At 39.0% G+C, this 21,164-nt stretch overlaps 2 protein-coding genes across 3 annotated transcripts; one reads left to right on the top strand and one right to left on the bottom strand.

Annotated features, from left to right (window-relative positions):
- On the bottom strand, window positions 1–16,344 carry LOC109466076 (flotillin-1-like). Of its 2 annotated transcripts, none has more exons than XM_019763682.1 (13): window positions 16,230–16,344; window positions 10,539–10,614; window positions 9,884–9,974; window positions 7,104–7,247; window positions 6,452–6,571; window positions 4,772–4,867; window positions 4,314–4,433; window positions 4,166–4,198; window positions 3,646–3,827; window positions 3,302–3,347; window positions 3,000–3,137; window positions 2,544–2,708; window positions 1–1,854 (listed from the first exon to the last, which is right to left on the bottom strand). In XM_019763682.1, the coding sequence occupies exons 1-13, from the start codon at window positions 16,276–16,278 to the stop codon at window positions 1,825–1,827; spliced, it is 1,290 nt and encodes a 429-aa protein (XP_019619241.1). In that variant the 5' UTR covers window positions 16,279–16,344; the 3' UTR covers window positions 1–1,824. The 2 variants fall into 2 exon arrangements, with proteins under 2 accessions (XP_019619241.1, XP_019619242.1); XM_019763683.1 differs by lacking the exon at window positions 6,452–6,571 and adding an exon at window positions 6,099–6,218.
- Window positions 16,345–16,640: 296 nt separating this feature from the next.
- LOC109466077 (iron-sulfur protein NUBPL-like) lies at window positions 16,641–20,460 on the top strand. The gene is made up of 11 exons (XM_019763684.1): window positions 16,641–16,745; window positions 17,297–17,447; window positions 17,839–17,873; window positions 18,075–18,165; window positions 18,284–18,323; window positions 18,663–18,753; window positions 18,996–19,089; window positions 19,225–19,310; window positions 19,473–19,593; window positions 19,901–19,983; window positions 20,304–20,460. Exons 1-11 carry the CDS (start codon window positions 16,641–16,643, stop codon window positions 20,385–20,387), a joined length of 981 nt encoding a protein of 326 aa, XP_019619243.1. The 3' UTR covers window positions 20,388–20,460.
- The last annotated feature ends 704 nt before the right edge of the window (window positions 20,461–21,164 follow it).

The raw sequence follows: 21,164 nt of genomic DNA, 5'->3' as shown, positions 1-21,164 counted from the left end.
TCAGTCCTTAAGACAATTTTAATGCAGAATCACACAATTATATACATTGAATAGAAATGTGAATATTAGTTGAGACAAAAGAGTATACATTTCAGTGTAACGTTACCTGAGATACTAAGAGTACATCCCCACAAAAATGCTGCCAAAGGTAGAGTCAGATTAGTACCTAATAAAAAAATGTTGAAAAATTTATCATTTTGCTTGTAAAATCAAACATGGTATAAAACCAATTTATTGTTTTTCCAAAAAGGATAAACATTTTTGCTCCATTGTTGCCAGTTTTGTTATCAAAAGAATGAGTAAAAACCATCATTGTTTTGAAAAAAGCCTTTTTGTTCCCAGATGTTCCCAAATTCGACATCTTGTGTAAATGCACTTATTTTGTAGAAAATGTTGCAAGAGTAAATGGTATTCAGTAATCTTGCACACCTTCTAATTTCCACATTCAGTTAATAAGTGTCTATAAAATGTAAAGGAATGAAGAACATTGATAATGTAAATATAGGGACATCTACATTGGACAACTTAGAAGTGCTAGCTTGTCTTATTATACTCAAAATGTCACAAACGTTTGGAAAATTTGATGGATTTGGCAATATGTGTTGTTTTTTGCAGTACAAGATTGGGCCATTTCAGGTCAGCAAAATTTTCCCCTTCTCCATAACGAAGAGAATTAAAATCACTTCTCAATCAAAAATGTACACATACGTGACTTAAAATGATCATCATCTGTTGTCTTCTTGGTTACATATAAACTTACAAATACATGAAAGACCTGCAAAACTGTACAAGAGTGAGTCACAACACATCACTGGTTACTACTGGTTTCAAGGCAGTTGTCAGTTTGTTAGTTGCAGCTTCAGTTTTCCTTGGTGATTTTTTTCTTCACCACAACATTGTCCCAACTACAATAACATTAAAGTGCTTCTCAACACACTGCATTTTCAATTTTTAATATCCAATATATTAGATAAGTGATTTTTTTCTGTGTGGTGCAAAAGTGGTGAAATTGAGAGTCTATTTGCAGGTAACATATATAAAGAAATATTAACCTTCAATCAGACACAAAACATTTGGATTGATTACAAAAGATTCGACTAAAAAGTGTCCACATGTTACAAGTAAAAAATCAAAAGATCTGCTTATATTACACTTAAAAACATGTCCATGTAGTTCTTCACAGCAGTTGTTGTTAAGTTTCCCCTGTACAGAGCACATGTAGCTCTTACTAACTGGAATATCATCTGGAATGAAAGCCTCAACTACTCATGTACTCTTAGGCAATAGTGAATGGCAGAACTTAAATAACTAAAATGTAAGCTTACAAAGATTTTGGCTGTGCCTTCCAATGTCTAACATCCCATCTTGATGAGACACTTCTTATAATTTATAAAACACTGCTGCACTACACTTAACTACAGAAATGCTTATATAGATGCAGTAACACTAATTCCGCTCAACTATGCTTAGTAGAAAGGTGGGGACTGAGTAACTACTTATCTAGACATTGTACAATTGTGATTACTTTAGGTCCTGTTGTATTCCAAAAGGCATGCATCTTGGAGGCAGTTCACAAACAACCGTGACATTAAACCAACAGTAGAGTCCTAACTCCTGAATATAAATGGGCTTGAGTTAGAAAGGGTTGATGAAGGATAACTACTAGCTACGTTAACATGAACATCTAGCGTACATAACAACACTATCCTGGCGGCCATTTTGGACCGCCAGTGTGTACGTGTCAGCAGGGGCTGCGGTGACATCCACTCAAATCTGTGATGACATCCACACAGGATGTGATGTCAGCATTAGCTGTGATGGCATCTACACGGACCTTGCCTGCATCTTCAAGGCCTGAAAAATACATCAGTAAGCACACTTAGTTACAAAACATAATATGGTGTATCTCAGAACCAACCATTGCACACACACAGAACATGCTAGATTTGACCAGAAGCTTTTTCATAAGCAACTAAAATCCTTGTCTTGACCCAAGAAAAAAGCCCCACAAAAGTGTGCATGTCTGGTGCTAAGTTTCCTAACTGTGCAAAACGTTGTGCTGAGAAAAAAAGGGCCTTTCTACTGAATCCTGGAATGACCTGCAACACCAAAGGAAGGCTACATGTACATGGAACATTATATCATGATACTCACAACAACGTTTCTACACCTTGCGTGCTTGGTGTTTTTACTGCCCTACTGTGTGAGTGTACCAGAAAGTATGTGGAGCTGTTCCATAAAAGAAAATGATAAATTCCAAATTCTCTGTTGTAACTGTACGTCATGATGCTGAATCTACTTTTTCTACCAGCTATTGTGAACTTTTCAATCCATGACAGCAAGACTATCCTTCCATTATATGTGCTGTTCTACTTACTCGTGAAAAAAATTAGCCTAAAATTTATTACTTTGAAGCAAGAAGAAAACTGTCATGTCAACTTGTTAGTTGTACATGTAGAAGACCAATAAAAAGTAGCTGTATTATAAGATTTCTTTGTAAACCTAAACTCTACTGTGTCTTGTATGAGGCTGCGCCCTCTGACCTTTGACATGTCGACGCCCGTCATGGACTCCACAACCTGCGGCAGCCTCTCCACGATGTCCATGACCTCGCCCGTGATCTTGGCGGCGCCCAGCTCGCCCTTCCCGCTAGACACCATCGTCACCTTCTTGGTCTGGGACAACGGGGCCGCAACCTCCGCAACAACCTGGGGATGGGAAGAAGTTTTTACAGTGGTTTAACAGGGAAGAAGCATCCTTGATTCAAAACACACACTGCCGTACGTATGACTGTTCTGATATACAGTCAAAACTGCCCAGAAGACCACTCAGGGGACAGATAAAATCTGGACAGGTGGCACTATATATGGGATTCTTAATCTTTGTGTCAAAGGGAAAACATCTAAGGGACCACCAAAACATGATCAGATTGATTGGCCAGGTGGTTCTTACTGTATGTAGCCAGGTCTGAGTGCAATCAGACACAGAGATGTGCGTACCTTGGGCAGTGTCTCCAGCACCATGTCCACCATGGCTGCCTCCTGGTAGTCCCTCCAGGCGTCAGCCTTCTTGGCCATCTGTTCTGCCTCAGCCTTAGCCTTGGCCTCAATAGCATACGCCTCTGCCTCTCCCTTCAGCTGTGGGACAAACACGGAACACTGGGTTACTACAGGTCCAAGAAAACTTTACTCACTGTAAGCATAGTGTATAGTGGACAGGAATCAAACTGCAAATCTAAGACCATTACCCAGTCTTGAAGTGCACAGAAAGTGTACAGAAAAAGAAAATGATGATGTCTTACTCTGACAGCTTCAGCATCAGCCTCTGCCTCCATCAGCACGCGCTTCCTACAGGGTGAAGGTCAAATAAGATCAGCTTACCAACACAACAGCTTACCACGGTCAATTCTATAGTTGGTGCTGTATCTTTCTGTCCCTCTTTTAAGGATTGTGCAAAGGCTGTTTGATGAATATGAACCCATTTTGACAACAGTCTATAACGTGGGGTCGTGTGGCACAACGGCAGTGTTCAGCTCAGACCCAAGAGGTCCTGGGTTCGAATCCTGCCATGTCAGATGACTGACAACAACTATAACATGCATTTGATTCTCATGTTTCTTCCTTTTTTTTCTCAAACCTCACTTACGCGTTGGCCTCAGCAAGCGTCTCGAGCCGGTACTTCTCGGCCTCTGCGGGACGTTTGATCTGTGCCTCCAGCTCCCTCTCACGACGTGCGATCTCCTGCTCCTGCACCTGGATCTGCTGGGCACGCTCCACAACCTTAATCTGCATCTGCTCCTCCTTAATCATCTGCTTTGTCTTTGCAGCCTGGAGGGAAAACATGGTGGTTCTTTAACATCACGTCTTCCTAAACAAATGGGCCGTGAATAAAAGTTCTTAACGGGAACCATGCATGCTCCATAATATGTCTTACTGAGGGATGACTGTGGTGTCATAGATTTTGGTTAGCTTGAGGAACTCTGGTAGTTCTGTATGTACGACTTTCATACTCTTTCCCATATAGTGATGAGTAGAGGATGTAGCATGTATCATTTTCAAGATCCCAGATCCCATGACATCCTAAAGCAAAGTATGCATTTTACCCACTGGGGCTGGGCTAATGCTATGGGCTTGACATCCATGTGAAAGAAAACACACTCACTCACCTGTAGTTCATAAGCCAGCTCTGCCTCTGCTTTCTGTTGAAAGAAGAGAACAAAACCTTTAGATAAACATAACCATAAGGTAATAAAAAAGCATATTCAAAACTTCAGTACCAAGAACAAATGGTACACAGAAAGATCCCCTGTATACCTTGGTCTGGGTTTCCATGTCGTAAGCAGCTTTCTTCAACTCAAAGTCTCTCTGGGCAGCTGCGATTTCAGTGTCATTGGAAAAGCGAGCCTTCATCCTCTGTTCCTCTGCACTTGCTTCCTAACAATGTACAGACATTAAATCATGATTACTACAAGTACATGTATGTTACAAGACTGCAAGATGTTCTATGTATGGAGATCAATCTTAGAACCAGCTTAATATCACTAGCAGTGTTTACCCCATGTAACAGGCTCTAGTTGAATCATTACAAAATGTCAACTTAGGAAAATTTCATCCATCCAGACAGGTTTCTTGAGCAGAAAGGTATCATTACTTAGAACACTTGTACTTGAAGTTATTACAAGTGTAGTACTGTGTCAACATGGACAATGTCTTACTCAAATTACTGTGCCTAAATTACTGTCCAAAATCAGTAACCACAGTTTGTGCCTTGCCTTGATTCCTGAGTCCCTCTGTGCCTCTGCCTCACCGATGCGAGCGTCCTTCTTCACCTGTGCTGTACGAGTCATACCCAGGGCCTTCAGGTAGCCCTGTGGTCAACGGAGGAGGCACAAGGAAGGGTCTTAAGTACAACTACACAGGTATGCATCTTTGTATTACATGAATCTCAACCTTTTGATGTCAGTTAATGCTTAAGACCTGTTTGTGTCTATTACAAGAAAGCAAAAGTTACATTATCCAAGTTCTGTAGAAAATTACTGTACTGGTCTACATGTACTGAGAAGGACCAGAGTGACTGGTCGAAAGTTCTAGGTTAGAGAACTTTTTTGTGTTGGACCAAAAGTTTAAACTCTAAACATACATATAAACGTGTAATAACAAAAAGCTGTATTTCATGATATATGTAGAACTTAATCATTTCTAGTTATTATATTTTTCAAGCTAGTTGGATGGCTTACATTGCAGTCTTTGCCTAGGACACACTATACAAAACAGTAGTCATTTTTATCCCTTTAGACAAACATGAAATGCAGCTTTAAGTGAAAGTGTCTCACTTCTTACTTAGTCATCACATATCTGATGGTGAAGTGTAAATCACAGCCTGTTATGCAACTTAGTAAAGAACAATGCTCGTGCAAAAAAGATGTCTACTCAAACTCTCGACAACACTCAAAGACAGCAAGAGGGCGACAGAAAAATAAACCAGAAATCGCAATGTTATGATTGAATGTTTGGGTAAAATAGATATGAAGATGTGTGGTTAAAATAAAGTATTCACGCACGGGGAAAAATGCTTAAAAATAATTTGAAGGTGAGGTCACGGATTGTTCCAGATTTTACTAGCAGCTTACAGCATTCTAACAAAGTATTACCTCCATCCATAAACAAATCAGCAGTTATCAATTACAGTGTAGATGGATTTGAAGAATGGCAGTGAGATAGTGTAATTTGACATGCATGAAGACCTTCACCACTTCTCACCATACTTAGGAACATGTTGACAGTACATTCATTTTTTCCAAGTTCCCCAGTAAGACATCAGAAACAGTAAGATGTGGTGTGTAGTTTTTACCACAGAGTATCAGTATCAGCAACAGTAACATTACAAGCTACAACTGTGGACTACTGGTGAAACCCTATATAGGACAAATGCTGAATTAGTTCTTAATGATTGCTGTTAGTACAGTAAAGGGTGCACAGAGTGATAGACTATTCAGACTATTCTTTAGTTGATTAGTAGAGCTCCGTACAAATGGACGGAGGGAGGTAAGACATTTCCTAGAATGGCTGCAAATTGCGGGGAAATGTTGGAGGCCAAACCTCTTCATCTCTGATGTCTTTGAGTGTGTACGACACCACACTGATGCCCATGTTAACGAGGTCCGTCGAGGCAACCTCAAAAACGGCTTTGGCAAACTTCTTCCGATCTTTGTAGATCTCCTATTGGAAGACATTGGTCGGTAAAAAAAAGCAGATTAATTATCAAGCAGAGCGGTACATATCCATAACCTTAAATACTGTCATCGGCAGTGACTTCTTTTTTATGATTTGTACAAATTATTCCATAATTTGCTTTTTCCCAAATTTTTCCATCATTTGCTTTTTTAAAAATCTGAGCCACTGCTGACCACAGTCTTTAAGGGTCTTGTTGCCATGGCAACATTAGTAAATACCTCCTCATCCCGAACATCCTTAAGGGTGTAGCTGACAATGATGATGCCCATGTTCACGAAATCGGTCGAGGCGACACGGAAAACGGCCTGGGCAAATTTCTTCCTGTCTTGGTAAATCTCCTACACATCCAGGTTAAACACAGGAGGGGTGAGGCTTAACCTTTACCAGGCCGAGCTACATGTACCAGCACACCTGGTCCAGCACCAATTTGGGGTCACCCACTAAGCATGTCTAAGGTTAATCATAAACCTCTATTTATCTTCAACATGCATTTTTTCAAACTTTAGAAAACCCAGAACAAATACCACAACCAATTAAGATCAGAAAATAAAGATTAGAAAGATTGTGAAAGCCTGAGATATCATCCTAGTTTCTGTATGTTTCTTGTTTCAATCACCAAAACAGAGAATAAAATCCTCCACAGCAATTTTGATTTGAAAGTCTGAGGCTCCTTGAACCTACCCCTAGCTACTCTCCAAGCAGTGGTTTGGGTTTTGGCTTATTTTTGTCATGTTTTAGGTATTTTTAAATCTTTTTTATCTGGCTTTCTTTTTTGGACTGCTTTTTTTTTTACGCCAACGAAAAGCCTAAAAACATGCCAAAAATAAGCCCAAACCTCTGCTGGGAGACTAACCCCTAGCTCCCCCATACCTCTACAGTCATGGTGCCCATGATGGCCCTCTGGTGGCCCTCCAGTGTCTCCAGGGCGATGCGGCGGATCTGCTCCTCAGACTTCCCCAGGAACTGCTGACAGGCTGCTGCCAACATCTCCTGGTTCTGCCCCTGGATCTTCACCTAGCAGAACAGGACAGAACTGCACTTCAGTACGTGATAAAATAAGAAAGGAGAAACGCCATGCATGCTAGAGCTTGTTTTTATTTCCATTGCCAGCAATATAATTCTAGCAGTGAGGTGCAACGTAACACAAATTTGGGGCCATTTCATCCAAAACTCAGCAACTGTCATGTTTAAAGCTTTTGTATGGACAGAAAAAGTACTTACCTGAACATTATTCTCAAGCACTAAAAGGATAGCTACCAGTACAATGTAGTTCATGATGAAATGTAATACTAGTAACTAGCAGAAAAAGTAATGTAAAACCCTCTCTATACTACATATTTACTGTGCAGAAATATAGTATCCAAAATGTAGTGTAGCAGCAGGACCACATTGACATTATATACTCAAGGTCAAAATTAAAACTAAGAAATAAGCAAATGACAAGAATGTGAAATCATAGAATATCAATATAAATACATGCACAAAACACAAATATACATAACATGACATACAAAAACGGTGCACTTAGCTGCATTGAAGTGATAATACATGTACAAGTAAAAAGAAACAAGTGGGGAGGTGGGTGTGCAGGGTTGTTAAATCATATTACAGCCGACAAGCTGAAACAAAAAAAAAAGGCTACACAAAGGTAGAAGTGGCCAACAACCTGTGCAACACCCGAGACTGAGATAGCCACTCCTTCATGGGTGTACACTCGGGGACTCTCTACATTCAAGGTCATTGTATTCAGGGGAATTCTGCAGAAAACCACCACCACACACACACAAACACACACACAAACAAACACAGGAAAGAAGCAAAAGAGGGTAAATGCGTAAAGAATTTGTGTGTAACCAATATGTAAGAAGGGGAGAATGCCGGTAACGTACTGGTGAGAGAGAACTTCAAAAATCTAATGAAAGAACAAAGAAGTGGTTAATGAACACAACATTTAAAACAATGAACTGGATTGAGCAGGGGCAGTTGTCTTGAGCTTAAGGATTTACTGCTGCAGTGATGATTCAATTTTGACAGAATTTTCACATGGAACATCCCCAAGTAATACCTTCCAAAAGAAATTCAAAATAAAATGCATTTATCTATTTATCTTGATATAGCTGAAAAAAGAAAGAGATAGGAAGTATATGTACACTGTAGGCTATCAATGTTTGACTGATGATAGTCCAGTTGATAGTGAGTGGACTAAATTATAGAAAAGTGATTGCAATGTTGTTGAGTAATCAAACTTGTGCCCTTGTGTTGTGTGAACAGATATCAGCTCCAATGTTGCTCATGTCTGAATTGCATGAATGTTATCAAGTTTGCTATTTCCATGCTTTCTTTTTCATCACAAAATGCACACTGCATGCAGTCTATCAAAGGCAATCCACAGGTACAATGACTGAGTATTGTTTTGCAAAGGAATGCTCCCAATGGCTACTAGTACATGCATGATAATATCTCAGGTTTATGTACATGAGTAGTTGCTCTGGCACATGTGCGTGAAGTCAAAGAAAACAACTGCAAATGTGCTTTTATACCAATGGTGGCCTTTTTTTTACTGCTGCTGCACTGTCAACTCACCCCTCTAACACTTCCCATATAGGTATACATGTACATGTAAATACTTGCACAATAAACTCTGAGATTTAGATAATGAAACGCTGTGTATTGTATGTTTTGTTCTAGTATTTTTTGCTGTTCAGGTTTTACATCAACATATTTGAACATATTGAACAACTTTGGCAATTCAAAACTCAACCTACATGCAGACTTCTAGAAACAAACAAAAAAGCATTCCATGAACTTGATCAACTGACTCAATCCAGCAGCAGCATTTCGGCAACTACAGCTAGAGCAAGCACGACTACAGTACTGTTATCTGGAGATAGATGGAGCACCTGCGCGACACCATTAACAGTTATGGACACGCCGTTATTAGTGTAGACTTTAGGGCTCTCGATATTCAGGGTCATCACAGTAAGGGGGATTCTGTGTCAACAGACAGTGAAGACGGGTGGGTTAGTATCGACACCAACCTTTTCCATTTGAGGGAAAGAGGTTTAGTGTCCTGGTTAGTAAAAAACAAACGGAAAAGGAAACTGGGATGATGTTAGTCTGACAAAATGCCTTGTAACATTGGTCTACCTGAAATCTAGTCTAAACCTTTGAACTGGAAGACTATACAAGGGGGAAAACAAGAGAGAGTCACTCAGTCAGGTGTGTTGTAGCCTAAAGATGACAGTACTGTAGCACGAGTATGTTAGAGGTTCCAGGGTTGACAATATCTGAAAGAACAATATCATTAGTAGGAGCAAAGAAGGATTAGTGACAGCAACAACATTTCAACACTTGGTGCTGCATTTCTCACTGCAATTATGCTCCAAGAGAGTAAATCCGATGTTATTTTGATAAGATTTCAATATTTCTGATTGGATTGTAAGGTTATAGATGAAAGACATGTTCAAGAAAAATACTTAGTTGTTCCTTAATGTTTTGATCCAATGATGAATATTTCTTTTTCAAAAAGACACCTTCAGTCATAAGCGTAATGAACCTTAAAGCAAGCAATTCCATTTGAGGAATGCACACACACACAAGTTGCTGAAATGACACCACCTTTGTTGAACACACAAGCTTGTTGACATTACCTGTGCCACCCCCGTCACGGAAATGGGCACACCCGCTAGGGTATAAACTGTGGGGCTGTCAATGCTCAAAGTCAGCGTGTTCAGGGGGATCCTGGGTCGTGACAAAAATCATCAACGTTAAAGTACACATCAACTGTACAACATGAAACAACATGTCATGTAGGTACTTAACAACATATGAAATCATCATCATGTTCAACAAATGCAAATATTGCTGTACAATAAAATTAGCACTTGGAGAACAATAATATTTTACCTTACATGTACATTCATGAATCATAATTAGCTTTGCACAACACACATACAAATGTATACACAATTTTAGATTCAATACAATTTGCAAAAGGAAGACAATTTCTCACACAATTGTTGAAACCAGTTGTTGAAATAATTTGAAAAGCTTTTATGATTTGGTTTTTACTGTTATGATCTAATTACTAATATGATAATAGACTCTAGAAGCATAGATTTTCTGTACAGCTGTGCAATATCTCACATCACATTACAAAAGCAAAATGTGGAGTACTATGACCTCAACGTAATTGTATACAACACATTAATGACCAAATATTGCATTCTTAGAATCATTCATGGTCACACTATGCCAAGTATATAAAGCACAACAAGACTGTGTACATGTATCTAGCCTCCTTACCTCTGTAGCTGTTGTATGCATGGGATGACAAACACACGCCCTCCAGCCACCATGAGGGGTCGGGAATGACAACATCCTGGGGTAAACAACAACAACAACAATCAGCCAGCCATTTCAGATATTTGGAACCTTTGGCATTCCATGTGTACTAGTGTAGAGAACTTGCACCCACAAAGCATGGCATGGCATGTTATACATCTGAAATGCAATATACAAGGTAATGGTAATACTAAATAAATAAATATGCAGAACATTTTTTAGGTTATATTGTTACAGTAAAATGGCCATTTCCAACATTTAACTCTCACAGTGTTACAAGCCCAGTCCTAAACAACCATGACATTTGCAACATATGACAGTAAACAATATTCAGTCCAAAGTATGAGCAACTGAAGTAGCGTCTATTAGAGAAGCCCTGCACATGCTGACTACACACCCCCTTATTTAGATCCTCACTACATGGACACGCCTCCTTCTCAAATCCACAAACCTTTCCAGTCTGCTTTAGAATATTAAATGATAATCTAAATTAGATACAGAGAATATCAACACCATAGATCTTCCTTTACTCTATGCTTCCTGTACCAAAATTTAGTTATACATCAGAATGTCTTTAATACTAATAGAATCTGCATAATTCTTAACCTAAATCGAAAGTGTCCTTCAAGCATTCCAATTGGATATTTATTTTTTGGTTCACAAACTCAACTACTCTCTGGACACAACTAACACGCAATCATAACACGTACCTACATGCATTACAAGCAAGAAAAAATATGCTGCATTTGAATTACTACACTTAAATATTTCAATGCCTTTCCAGTGTATTACCAGCTAGACGTAATGTCTGCGTAATGGTGCCTCCATGGAGAAATTGCTGTAGCCTGCGTCACAGCCTCATCAATTATAGACAGCAAAATTGAAAACCAAATTACAACCGCTTACCACCGTCATTTTAAGGACACCAGGCTTATGCTGATGACTATTTTAACACAAGCTAAAGGAATGTCAAGTTTTCAATGGCTTGTTTCTGATCTGGTCTTGTATTTGAAGCAAAATGTGCAAGGCATGTAAACAACACATTCACCTTCCCCTTTAGCTTTGCCAACATGGAATCATCCCATTGCAAAAATAACAAAGGACCATTCACTGTTCATTTAATAGACGTTTTAAAAATCAATAGGGTTACTGTATCAGTGTACGTTTTAGTATACAGTAACTATTACAGTGAAATGTTTCCCAAGGCAAAATTTCAACAAACTTGACTGTAAATTTGACATCACATCACATAAATATGTGTATGCCACACCTCCTAACGGTGCACCAACTGCCAAATGATCAGTATGGTATGACAACACTTATTTACCGCTACACGTAGATTCTCAATATGCAAGGCGATTGACAATAAAAGCAGGAGGCATGCAAATGTGATTTTCTGTCCTAAATTGCCTGCAACGTTTCCACAAAATAAAGGCGTGGCTAATGGATTTCAAATCACGTACGGCCTGTTATGGCTGGAACACAGCGCGACCTCTACCCATGGGCAAGCTCATCAACATCCAAAAACAGACACATTTCCAGGAATGTAGGCCTTAATCTTACCTGACACTACCAGAGCCTCATTCGGCCCGCACACTTGGAAGAAATAGGAGTCCTCTTCCCCATTGGTTTCTGACATTTTTGCAGCAATTTTGAGGCAGGCTGCTTAATGTACTGATGTCAGCATACAGAGATGGGCAAAATCACTGGGGATCTGGTACGTCATTAGGGTAATACCATTATGCATGTGGGGACCGCTACAGGCTATAGCCGACAGCATCAGTAGAGGGCTACAGCCAGGGATTTCTGTGTCAAATTTCTGCACTTACACCTAATATCATCTTATGACAGTATGTCTTGTTTTCTGATTTTGTCTGATAATGTTTTACCTATCTAATGTATTAGAGGAGCCATACCATGTTGTGTTTGTAAAACAGGCATGTGCAACTTTGACCAAGAATCAATCTACTAAAAGTTCACTGCACTTTTATCATCTAATGACATTCACAATCACATGTTATAATTATATTTGTTGCTCCCTGAATCCAGCCCATATATATCCTAGTGCTTCATCTACGTCATGCTGTAATCTTTCTACACATGATAACAAACTATATTTACACTAAATTTGCATGAGAAATAAAGCATTTGTATAACATAAAATTGATATTGTGGCCATCAGTTCAGTTCATCCTCCAACCTTACGTTATTCATTTGCATTGCCAAATAACCCACAGGTACACAGATCGATGATACTTCTAAATTTGACGGCTTCTCTTTGTCATCATAACTTATGTTGTGTATAACTATAATGTATGAAGTGAGAATTTTCCTTCTGAAGAAATATTGTACATCAGGAAGAGTCACTTTTATCTACAGCAATTAAACAATTACTGGTAAATCATTATCACTTATGAAATATTCATGTCCAAAAATAACACCCTCTAAGGTCCACTGACCTCACCTGAATGACCTGTAGAACAAATAAACACATGACTATGACGCACCACACCAACCCTGTATTGTACTAACTTACACAGGCATAGAGGTGTGGAAAAATACCAGCGACATATTTGACAGGCCCCAGGGCTAGTCAAAAGGACATGTTTACTGTAGTCAAGAATTCAACAAACCCAAACCAAAAGGCCTGGAAGGCAAATTCGTCAAACACCCTTTTGGAACACCTGTGCGGGCAATTTTCAGTACATGTATGTGGCCCTGACTTTTGTTTATGCCCTAGGAGGCTAGGTATTTTGTCTAGTTAACAATCTAAAAAGATTACTAGTGCTGTATGGTTCATTTAACAGGGTTACATGTGTACACTGTACAACAGACACTGAACACACCAAAGACATCAGTACAACATGTACTATTACATCTATCAGTAATACCATGTCATTGAAACTACATGTCAAATTGCATACACACATTATCAAATACACTAATCTCCAACAGTCCAAGCATCTCAAATATTTGGGTGAAAGATACTAGTAATAGAAATCCAGCGGTGGGAAAATGATCTTCCTCCCCAACATCTGTTTGTAGATTACAAAAACACTGCTTCTTCCTCTTTCTGCCCTAACCATTATTATATGATTAGTACTACTGACTGGGTATTTTTAAATACTAGTATGATCATCATCATATGATTAGTCATTGGCCCTTGCCTAATGTGGTCTAATTACTAGAATTAGCTTCACACTAACAAACAAGGAGAAGTCGTAGACATCATCCCTCCATGAAATAGCTTGTTATTTTGTAATCTTTTGGTGTATTTCAATAGAGATATTATGAGTCAAACTTTGTTTTTATCAGCAGAATGATTTGTGGTGGCACTTTGTATTTATAGTTTGCGAATATACTACTGGGGATGGTACCCAGGCTACATTTGCCTGTACATGTAGGTCAATGACCAGGCAAATGACCTGCAGACCAGACAAACAAGATTTATTTTCCTGCAGTCTAGGGGTAAAAATAGATAGGGCTGCCTGGGTCTGATCTGCCAGCTGGAGGTATAAACAAAAACACTCTGTCCCAACTTTTGGGTCAAACAGACCATCCTATTATGAAGTAGGGGTGAAAAAGTGAAAATCCTTTTAAATTAAGCAATAAAAATATGCGACAACCTGCTAATGCACTCCAAAACACAAAGAGACTCAACAACTACCCACATACCAAAAATCATACCAAACCATCCCCCAGATTTTCCAAACATTCAACACAAAAAGTCCAACATTAAACATTTTGTAAATATCAAACGCAAACAGCTAGGGGACCCAAATTTAAACCACTAAACCATGGTAATAACAACTACATGCTACCTTAATATCGCACAAACAGTCCATAACGCGAAAACAACAGAATAAAAAAATTAAACTGCAGTACCAAGGTCAATCACCAGGAGCTCAAAGTCAACCTACACAATCTCCAAGGCCTCATCCATCAATCTGCCAAATATCGTACAGTTCCTTCTCACCGATCTTCAGATATCAGACCAAACATGAAACGGAGTAAAAACAGTACCCCCATTTTCATGGAGGGTAATAAAGCAGGCAAAAAAGGAGCTTATGCAGCTAAACACGAATCAAGGATTTTTAATACTCTTTGCCAGTTAGTCTTTCCAGTAAAGTGCACATTTAGGATAAATAGGATGAAGGTTTAAGAATGACCTGCATGCAGTATGCTGTTCTCCATGGAAAATGAAGTTAATGAGAAAGTATAATTTAATTCCAGCAAGCCATTCTCGAGAGTTATATGCATTATTTATAGAACGGAGATCTTGACAGAACTTAACATCAAGATAAGAAATTGCAATTTTTGCAAGCATCCACTTCCGATTCAAAAGCCAATGGAAATTTTTTTCAGCCTTTGGCTTTAGTGTACAGTAAAAATTTCACTGTACACTGTGAAATGGGGTCATGGATGATTAACTACAGTAGCAGTCAGGCTTCAGTCGTTATTCATGTAGGGTTAGCACAGAATGGCAAAACACCATTACGCTTGTAACACGGAACCAGCTTCTCATGGGATTTTGAAGCTCATATTTTCATAGAAATTTCAAAATTTCTTATAAGAAAGCAAGACCTGTTGATGGTTGATCATTCCCATATTCCATATTTACAATATATACAAACCTGTGCGTCATTATTGATTGTCATTATGTATATCTATACTGTAAACTGAGTACAACAAGGACTCCCAAATTAAGATAAATTTAATTCAATACTTTTATTCTGAAGTGAAATATACTGCTCCTTTTATATATCTTGCTTTGTCCTAAAGTAAAGGGAAACATACTGCTTCCTATTTCCTGATCTGTTTCTGCTACAGGACATTACTACATATACTTCTTCACTTTGCAGCTGCTTTGTAATTACAGTTAGCCTGGGTGCCATCCTGCGTAGTTTCTACTGGCTCCCTAATGTCGCTGGCTATCAGGTAGCACCCAGGCTAAATTACAGTATGGTCGAAAAGCTTTTTCTTTGGAAATGGACGAAAATTCATGTGCATGCTGATGTCATCCACGTAATCAAATCAACATGGCCCAAACATGCTACTTCACATCAGCATTCATATAATAATCATAAATCATTTTCATGGAAATTTACCAACACACCTACCAACACATGTGACTATATGAGTATGGGTGCATCAAAAACAAATGATTTGATAACACGACTATTGCTGAAGAAATACTTGAGCAGATGTGAAAAACATATCATAGCATAGATAAGATGTATTTTGAAAATACAACCAGTAAAGATAAGTAGAAAATGCTTTACGAATCCTATCCTATCCCTATCATAACTTCGTCAAAAAAATATTTGTTTTGTGCATACGGAGCATAATTTTCATGTGATCCAAAGCGTTCTCTGGTCTATCAACGGGAACAAAAGTGTAATTGAGGTCTTGAGATAGACGAGTAAAAACAAGTCTCCAAAGGCTGCTACAAATTATACCAATTGCAAGATCATTTCCGTTGGGAACAGAAAAATAACAGAGCAGGACCGCCCCCCTCCCCTCCCCTCCCCATCCGTGTGCATCAGCAGCAGCACAAAAACATAGACCAGATGCTTCCTTTTCTACAGTTTTTCCACAAATGCGGACAACTTTTGAACAATATTCCACGTGTCTACAACCTTGGGTACTTACCCGATACCACCATGGCCTCGTTGGGCCCGCAAGTCTCGAAAAACGGCATTATTGTGGTGCGAAGTTTCAGCCCCCGACCCCACCTACAACTCTACAAGCGCAAACAACTATGGCGACGCGACCGATAGATGAACGCTTCAACAGGGAGGCCACATTTACCTAGGGATACACAGTTTTCTAAAATAGACAAACACGGATATTTCCAACACACACGTTAAATAGGTATAATTCTACATGTGTAATGATTCTACTTTTTTGATGAAAGGGAAATTTTTGACATTTTTCATGGCTTTATGTGTAAAGGTAATTAAGGATATTTTACAACAAAACTGACCCCCCTGAACAGGTATCTGGCGCGTCCAGATACTCTCGCACAATCTCGCGGAGTATCGCGAGAGCTGCAAAACAAAAATGGCGGCGATCTTGAAGAAATTTGGTTCCCTCCTAGTGAAAAAGGCAGAAAAACAACGTCCTCTGTGGTTTGGGGTATCGTTTTCAACCCACGAGAACCCGCTGGTACGTACTGGTGTTGGGAAGAAACCAGAGACAATGTTTGTGGTGTGATGCATTTATTTGAAACAGAAAAACAGTGCTTGTGCATGCTGCGTCGTCTGCTAATGAGGTTCACATATGCATGATGTCCATATGCACATATGAGCTCTTAATAGTAATAAATTACTTCTTTTGAACGATCGATCAGACTCACGTAAGAAAATCATTCTCCTTCCTACGAGATTAGAAGTCTAGATAAAAACTGCATAATCACTGGTTGTTGTTTGATTAACAAGATGTGCAGAATAATAGAGTGCAAATACATTTCTTTCTATCAAGTCACTCATATATTTACGGGTCATTTACTAGTATTTAGTAGGCAACCCTCCAATACAACAAACAATGTTCAGGTATCATTAGGCTTATTGCTGAAAAATCTATTGGCTACATCGAAACACGATGCTTGAAAACTTAGTATTATTTCATATGTACGTACTATTGCATGCGCACATGTTATCACAATGATGTGACGGTACATCTACAGTAGTTGTGTGACTTGTTCATACTTCTTCCAGGGTATTCCCAAAGCCGGTACAGCAGGACAGGATGACCACAGACAGAGGCTGATGGAGCGAGGCTTACCCAAGAAACTCCCCATTGCTGGGGTCAAGCAGGTCATCGTGGTGGCTTCTGGGAAGGGTGGGGTGGGGAAGTCAACAACCGCAGGTGAGGGAGGATTTTATAAGTTATAGGCCCTTTTTGGAAGGCGTTGTGAGGCCTTTTCGAGTCTTTGTAATCCGTAGGCAGTCACCCAAGATCAAGTTAATCTGTAATCAGTACATTAGCCGTAACACATAACGTTACAATATACATGTAATTGGTCATTTTCATACTATATGCAACATATTTATGCACTTGTTAAAAACGTAATCCATATAGTGTACTCCATGATATAACGTCATTCGTAATTGGCAGCGAAAATTCAGCATAATGCGTAATAATTAAGACCCGTATCCACTACCCCTCTGATCTGTTAAAGGAGCCATTCTAGATTTAATCACAAATTGCATTTAATGTAATGTGTTTTGTACTTATAGCATGTCTGTTTGCCTTTCAGTAAATCTAGCATTGGCCATTTCAGCAAATGACAAGGTGAAGTATACACACTGGTGATCATCTCAATATTGTATTTTTGTTGAATGCACATTATCTATATACATTTGTACTAGTAAGATGATGCACCGATGATCTCTCATTATTATGCTAACAGAATGTTTAGGCTAATAGCTACAGTTTACCCCTGTGTATTACAAATGTACATGACATATGACTGTATATGGCCCGTGGTTACAGGGTAAGTCTGTAGGGTTGTTAGATGCTGATGTGTACGGACCCTCCATCCCTCGCATGATGAACCTATCAGGGGAGCCGGAACTCAATAAACGTAAGTATAAGTGTGACAGTTAACATAATTTCCATTCTTGTTATTCCTTTTAGTTCTTCATACTTTGTTAAGAATGTAATCTGAATTTTGAATCTCTTACCTTGCTTATTTTCTTCAGAAAATCTGATGAAACCACTTGTCAACTTTGGTATATCATGGTAAGTCTAAACTACATTATGTTCTTATGTTGAAATCTTCCATAAAGTAAGATATAAAGGAACAGATTGTGAGGTATGATTTATCCCCATTTAAAGAGTGGTGATGAGTACAGATATTTTTTTAATACCTACAGCAATACTTAGGTCAATCACCAGGGGGCGCAAAATCAACATACACAATTCACTTTACCCCACCTACCCACCTGCTAAATACTTCCATCCAGATGAAAAACAGTAAACCATTTCAACATATGTAGGTAAAAAGCTATGGGCCCTTTGCCATTGTTGTCTATAACCTTTTACCTATCCCCATAACGGCACAACTTGTTAACCTTCCAGCATGTCGATGGGTTTCCTGGTGGATGAGAAGTCCCCGCTGGTCTGGAGAGGACTGATGGTCATGTCTGCTGTACAGAAACTTCTCCGACAGGTTAGACACTATCAGTAATTACAGTTAAAATGTTACCGATGGGAAGACTGTATCATGGCATTGTGACCATTGTATCTTGATTTTAAGCTAAGATTTGTAAAGGAACTGTACCATCCAAGTCTTTTGAGACTGACTGACAGAGAGGAACCATAGATTCTGGTATAAATTTGCAAAAGACAGTAATGTAATAGCATGATAAGCAATTGAATTATATAATGATGTATTGTTCTGTACCTTTGCAGGTGTGCTGGGGCCCTCTGGATTACCTGGTTGTTGACATGCCGCCAGGGACAGGAGACACTCAACTGTCCATGTCACAGAACATCCCTATTGATGGTGCATACATTTGCATGGGCTAAAGAATTTGTTTATTAAGTATCTGAATATTTTATGTTAATTGTAAATGCATTTTCATCTTAACACTGCCTTTCATTGGCACTTGAAGATTTGCTTTATTGTGTTGTTTTTCAGGTGCTGTAATTGTGTCTACTCCCCAGGACATTGCCCTACTAGATGCTAGAAAAGGAGCAGAAATGTTCAGAAAAGTCAATGTTCCAGTGAGTAACAGTCATCAAGGAAAATCATTGTTGAATCAGTACAATGTTTTAGACAAATGAATGGTTTTACATTTCATAGATGATCTTCCTACTTTGTGGCACATCAAAGCTATGAGCTTGTATAATGTAAAATCAGTAACAGTCCAGACTTTGTCTCCACAGGTGCTTGGTCTTGTACAGAACATGAGTGTGTTTCAATGTCCAAAATGTGGACACCAGACACACATATTTGGACAGGATGGAGCCAAGAAAGTAGCTGAAGAAATGGAACTACAAGTTATAGGTGACTGATTCCTTTTGTTTAAAGTCAGTTAAAGGAAATCACTTCTGATGTCCACATGATATGTTAACAATTGATCTATAGAATATCTGTATGCTTTACCCTTGGTTGGTGTAATTTTGACTAGTCAGTGGCTGGCAACCAGGTAGGAGCACCACCTTGTGATGTTTGGTTGAACTACAGCTGCTAGTGTTGTCGTGCACAAGATGCTGTTGGACCACCAAACTGGTCAGACGTGTTTGTGTGGGTGTTGATGCTTTTCCAATTAAGACTGACAGGTACAGATAAGAGTTCCTGGTTACTGTTGCAGGTGACATACCCCTTCACATCAGTATCAGAGAAACATCGGACAGTGGCCAGCCTGTCACAGTGTCCCAGCCAGAAAGTCCTCAGGTCAGCTAGCTACTAGTATCACCTCTTATTACCTCCATGAAAAATGGATGATTGTTTTTGGTGTGTCTGTCTGTCTGTCTGTGTGTGTGTGTGTGTGTTTCTGCACATTTGTAGTCAGCATAACTTTAAAACGCCTTTATGGATTGTGATGATATTTGGTATGCTGGTAAGTCTTAGGAAGACAAAGGCCAAATATGGTGGCTGACCTTGGTACTGCAGCAGAACTTCTGGTTTTTGTATCTTTTGTCCTGAACATACTATGGTCTTGACTGGCAACTTGGTATATGCTGCTTAAATTTTCTCTCTTTTTATCTCTCCAGGCACAAGCTTACAGAACACTAGCAAAAGAAGTAGTAGCAAGGCTACCACCTTATGAGGACCCCCTTCCAGAAAGAAGACAATGAAGAAGTAGCTGCATTCATGTAGAAGTCTGCTCTATAACATGTTCAAATGTATTGTCCATACATATGACAGAAACGTATGAGTGATATCTGCTAACTATATCTATCTTGCAAATGATTTGTAACTATGTATATATAATCATGCTGTAATTTAATTTCTCAGTAGTCTGTTAAATATATACATATACAATGTATATACTAAAAAGCAAGACTTTTTAGTTTGTGGCTGTATTAAAGGGTGCTGTGGCAAAGTATTACCACAAAAGTTTGGAAATAAAACTATCCCACAGATCTCCATAAAGTTCCAGTGTACACAAGTGACTGTGAATGATCTGTCCGATCTCTTGATCAACAGAACAGATTATCTATCTTAGAGTCAGTACTCTGTGGCTGGTTGAATATGGGTGAACCCAAACAATATTGGGTAATGCTGTTATTGTTAAAAGGTCATTGACCTCTGCATTTAATTAATTAATATTTAAAATTACAAGTAACAAAAGAATCTTTACAGACGTTTGGTAATGTTCTTCAGGAATGTTTAGAACATCCTAAGCTCAGGCACAAAGAACGGCCTCGCAGGTAACAGTACTGAAATATTAGTGGACAATAGTTGTCAGAAATGTTTGGTGTACTACAGTTAGCAACAATGCGCACATGGTAGCACTGGCAGTTACTTTAATCGTTAATTGAATTTGCCAAAGAAGCAGTTGGCTACAGTCCAAGGTAAACTAACGCAGTGCAAACAATAATGTCAGGCTAATCCAGTTGCGGGGCAATGTG

This window comes from Branchiostoma belcheri, unplaced genomic scaffold (assembly GCF_001625305.1).
Source record: "Branchiostoma belcheri isolate BF01 breed outbred unplaced genomic scaffold, Haploidv18h27 scaffold16, whole genome shotgun sequence".
Taxonomy (NCBI): domain Eukaryota; kingdom Metazoa; phylum Chordata; class Leptocardii; order Amphioxiformes; family Branchiostomatidae; genus Branchiostoma; species Branchiostoma belcheri.
Note: the sequence above shows the minus strand (reverse complement) of the source record. Positions and strands in the feature narration are given on the sequence as shown.

Coding starts and splice junctions, on each gene's coding strand:
- LOC109466077 (XM_019763684.1), top strand. CDS start 16,641: ATGGCGGCGATCTTGAAGAAATTTGGTTCCCTCCTAGTGAAAAAGGCA. Junction 18,166..18,283: donor GGAGCCGGAACTCAATAAAC/GTAAGTATAAGT, acceptor TATTTTCTTCAG/AAAATCTGATGAAACCACTT. Junction 19,090..19,224: donor ACAGAACATCCCTATTGATG/GTGCATACATTT, acceptor GTTGTTTTTCAG/GTGCTGTAATTGTGTCTACT.
- LOC109466076 (XM_019763682.1), bottom strand. CDS start 16,278: ATGCCGTTTTTCGAGACTTGCGGGCCCAACGAGGCCATGGTGGTATCG. Junction 3,138..3,301: donor CTGATGCTGAAGCTGTCAGA/GTAAGACATCAT, acceptor TTTGTCCCACAG/CTGAAGGGAGAGGCAGAGGC. Junction 2,709..2,999: donor TGCTGGAGACACTGCCCAAG/GTACGCACATCT, acceptor TCCCATCCCCAG/GTTGTTGCGGAGGTTGCGGC.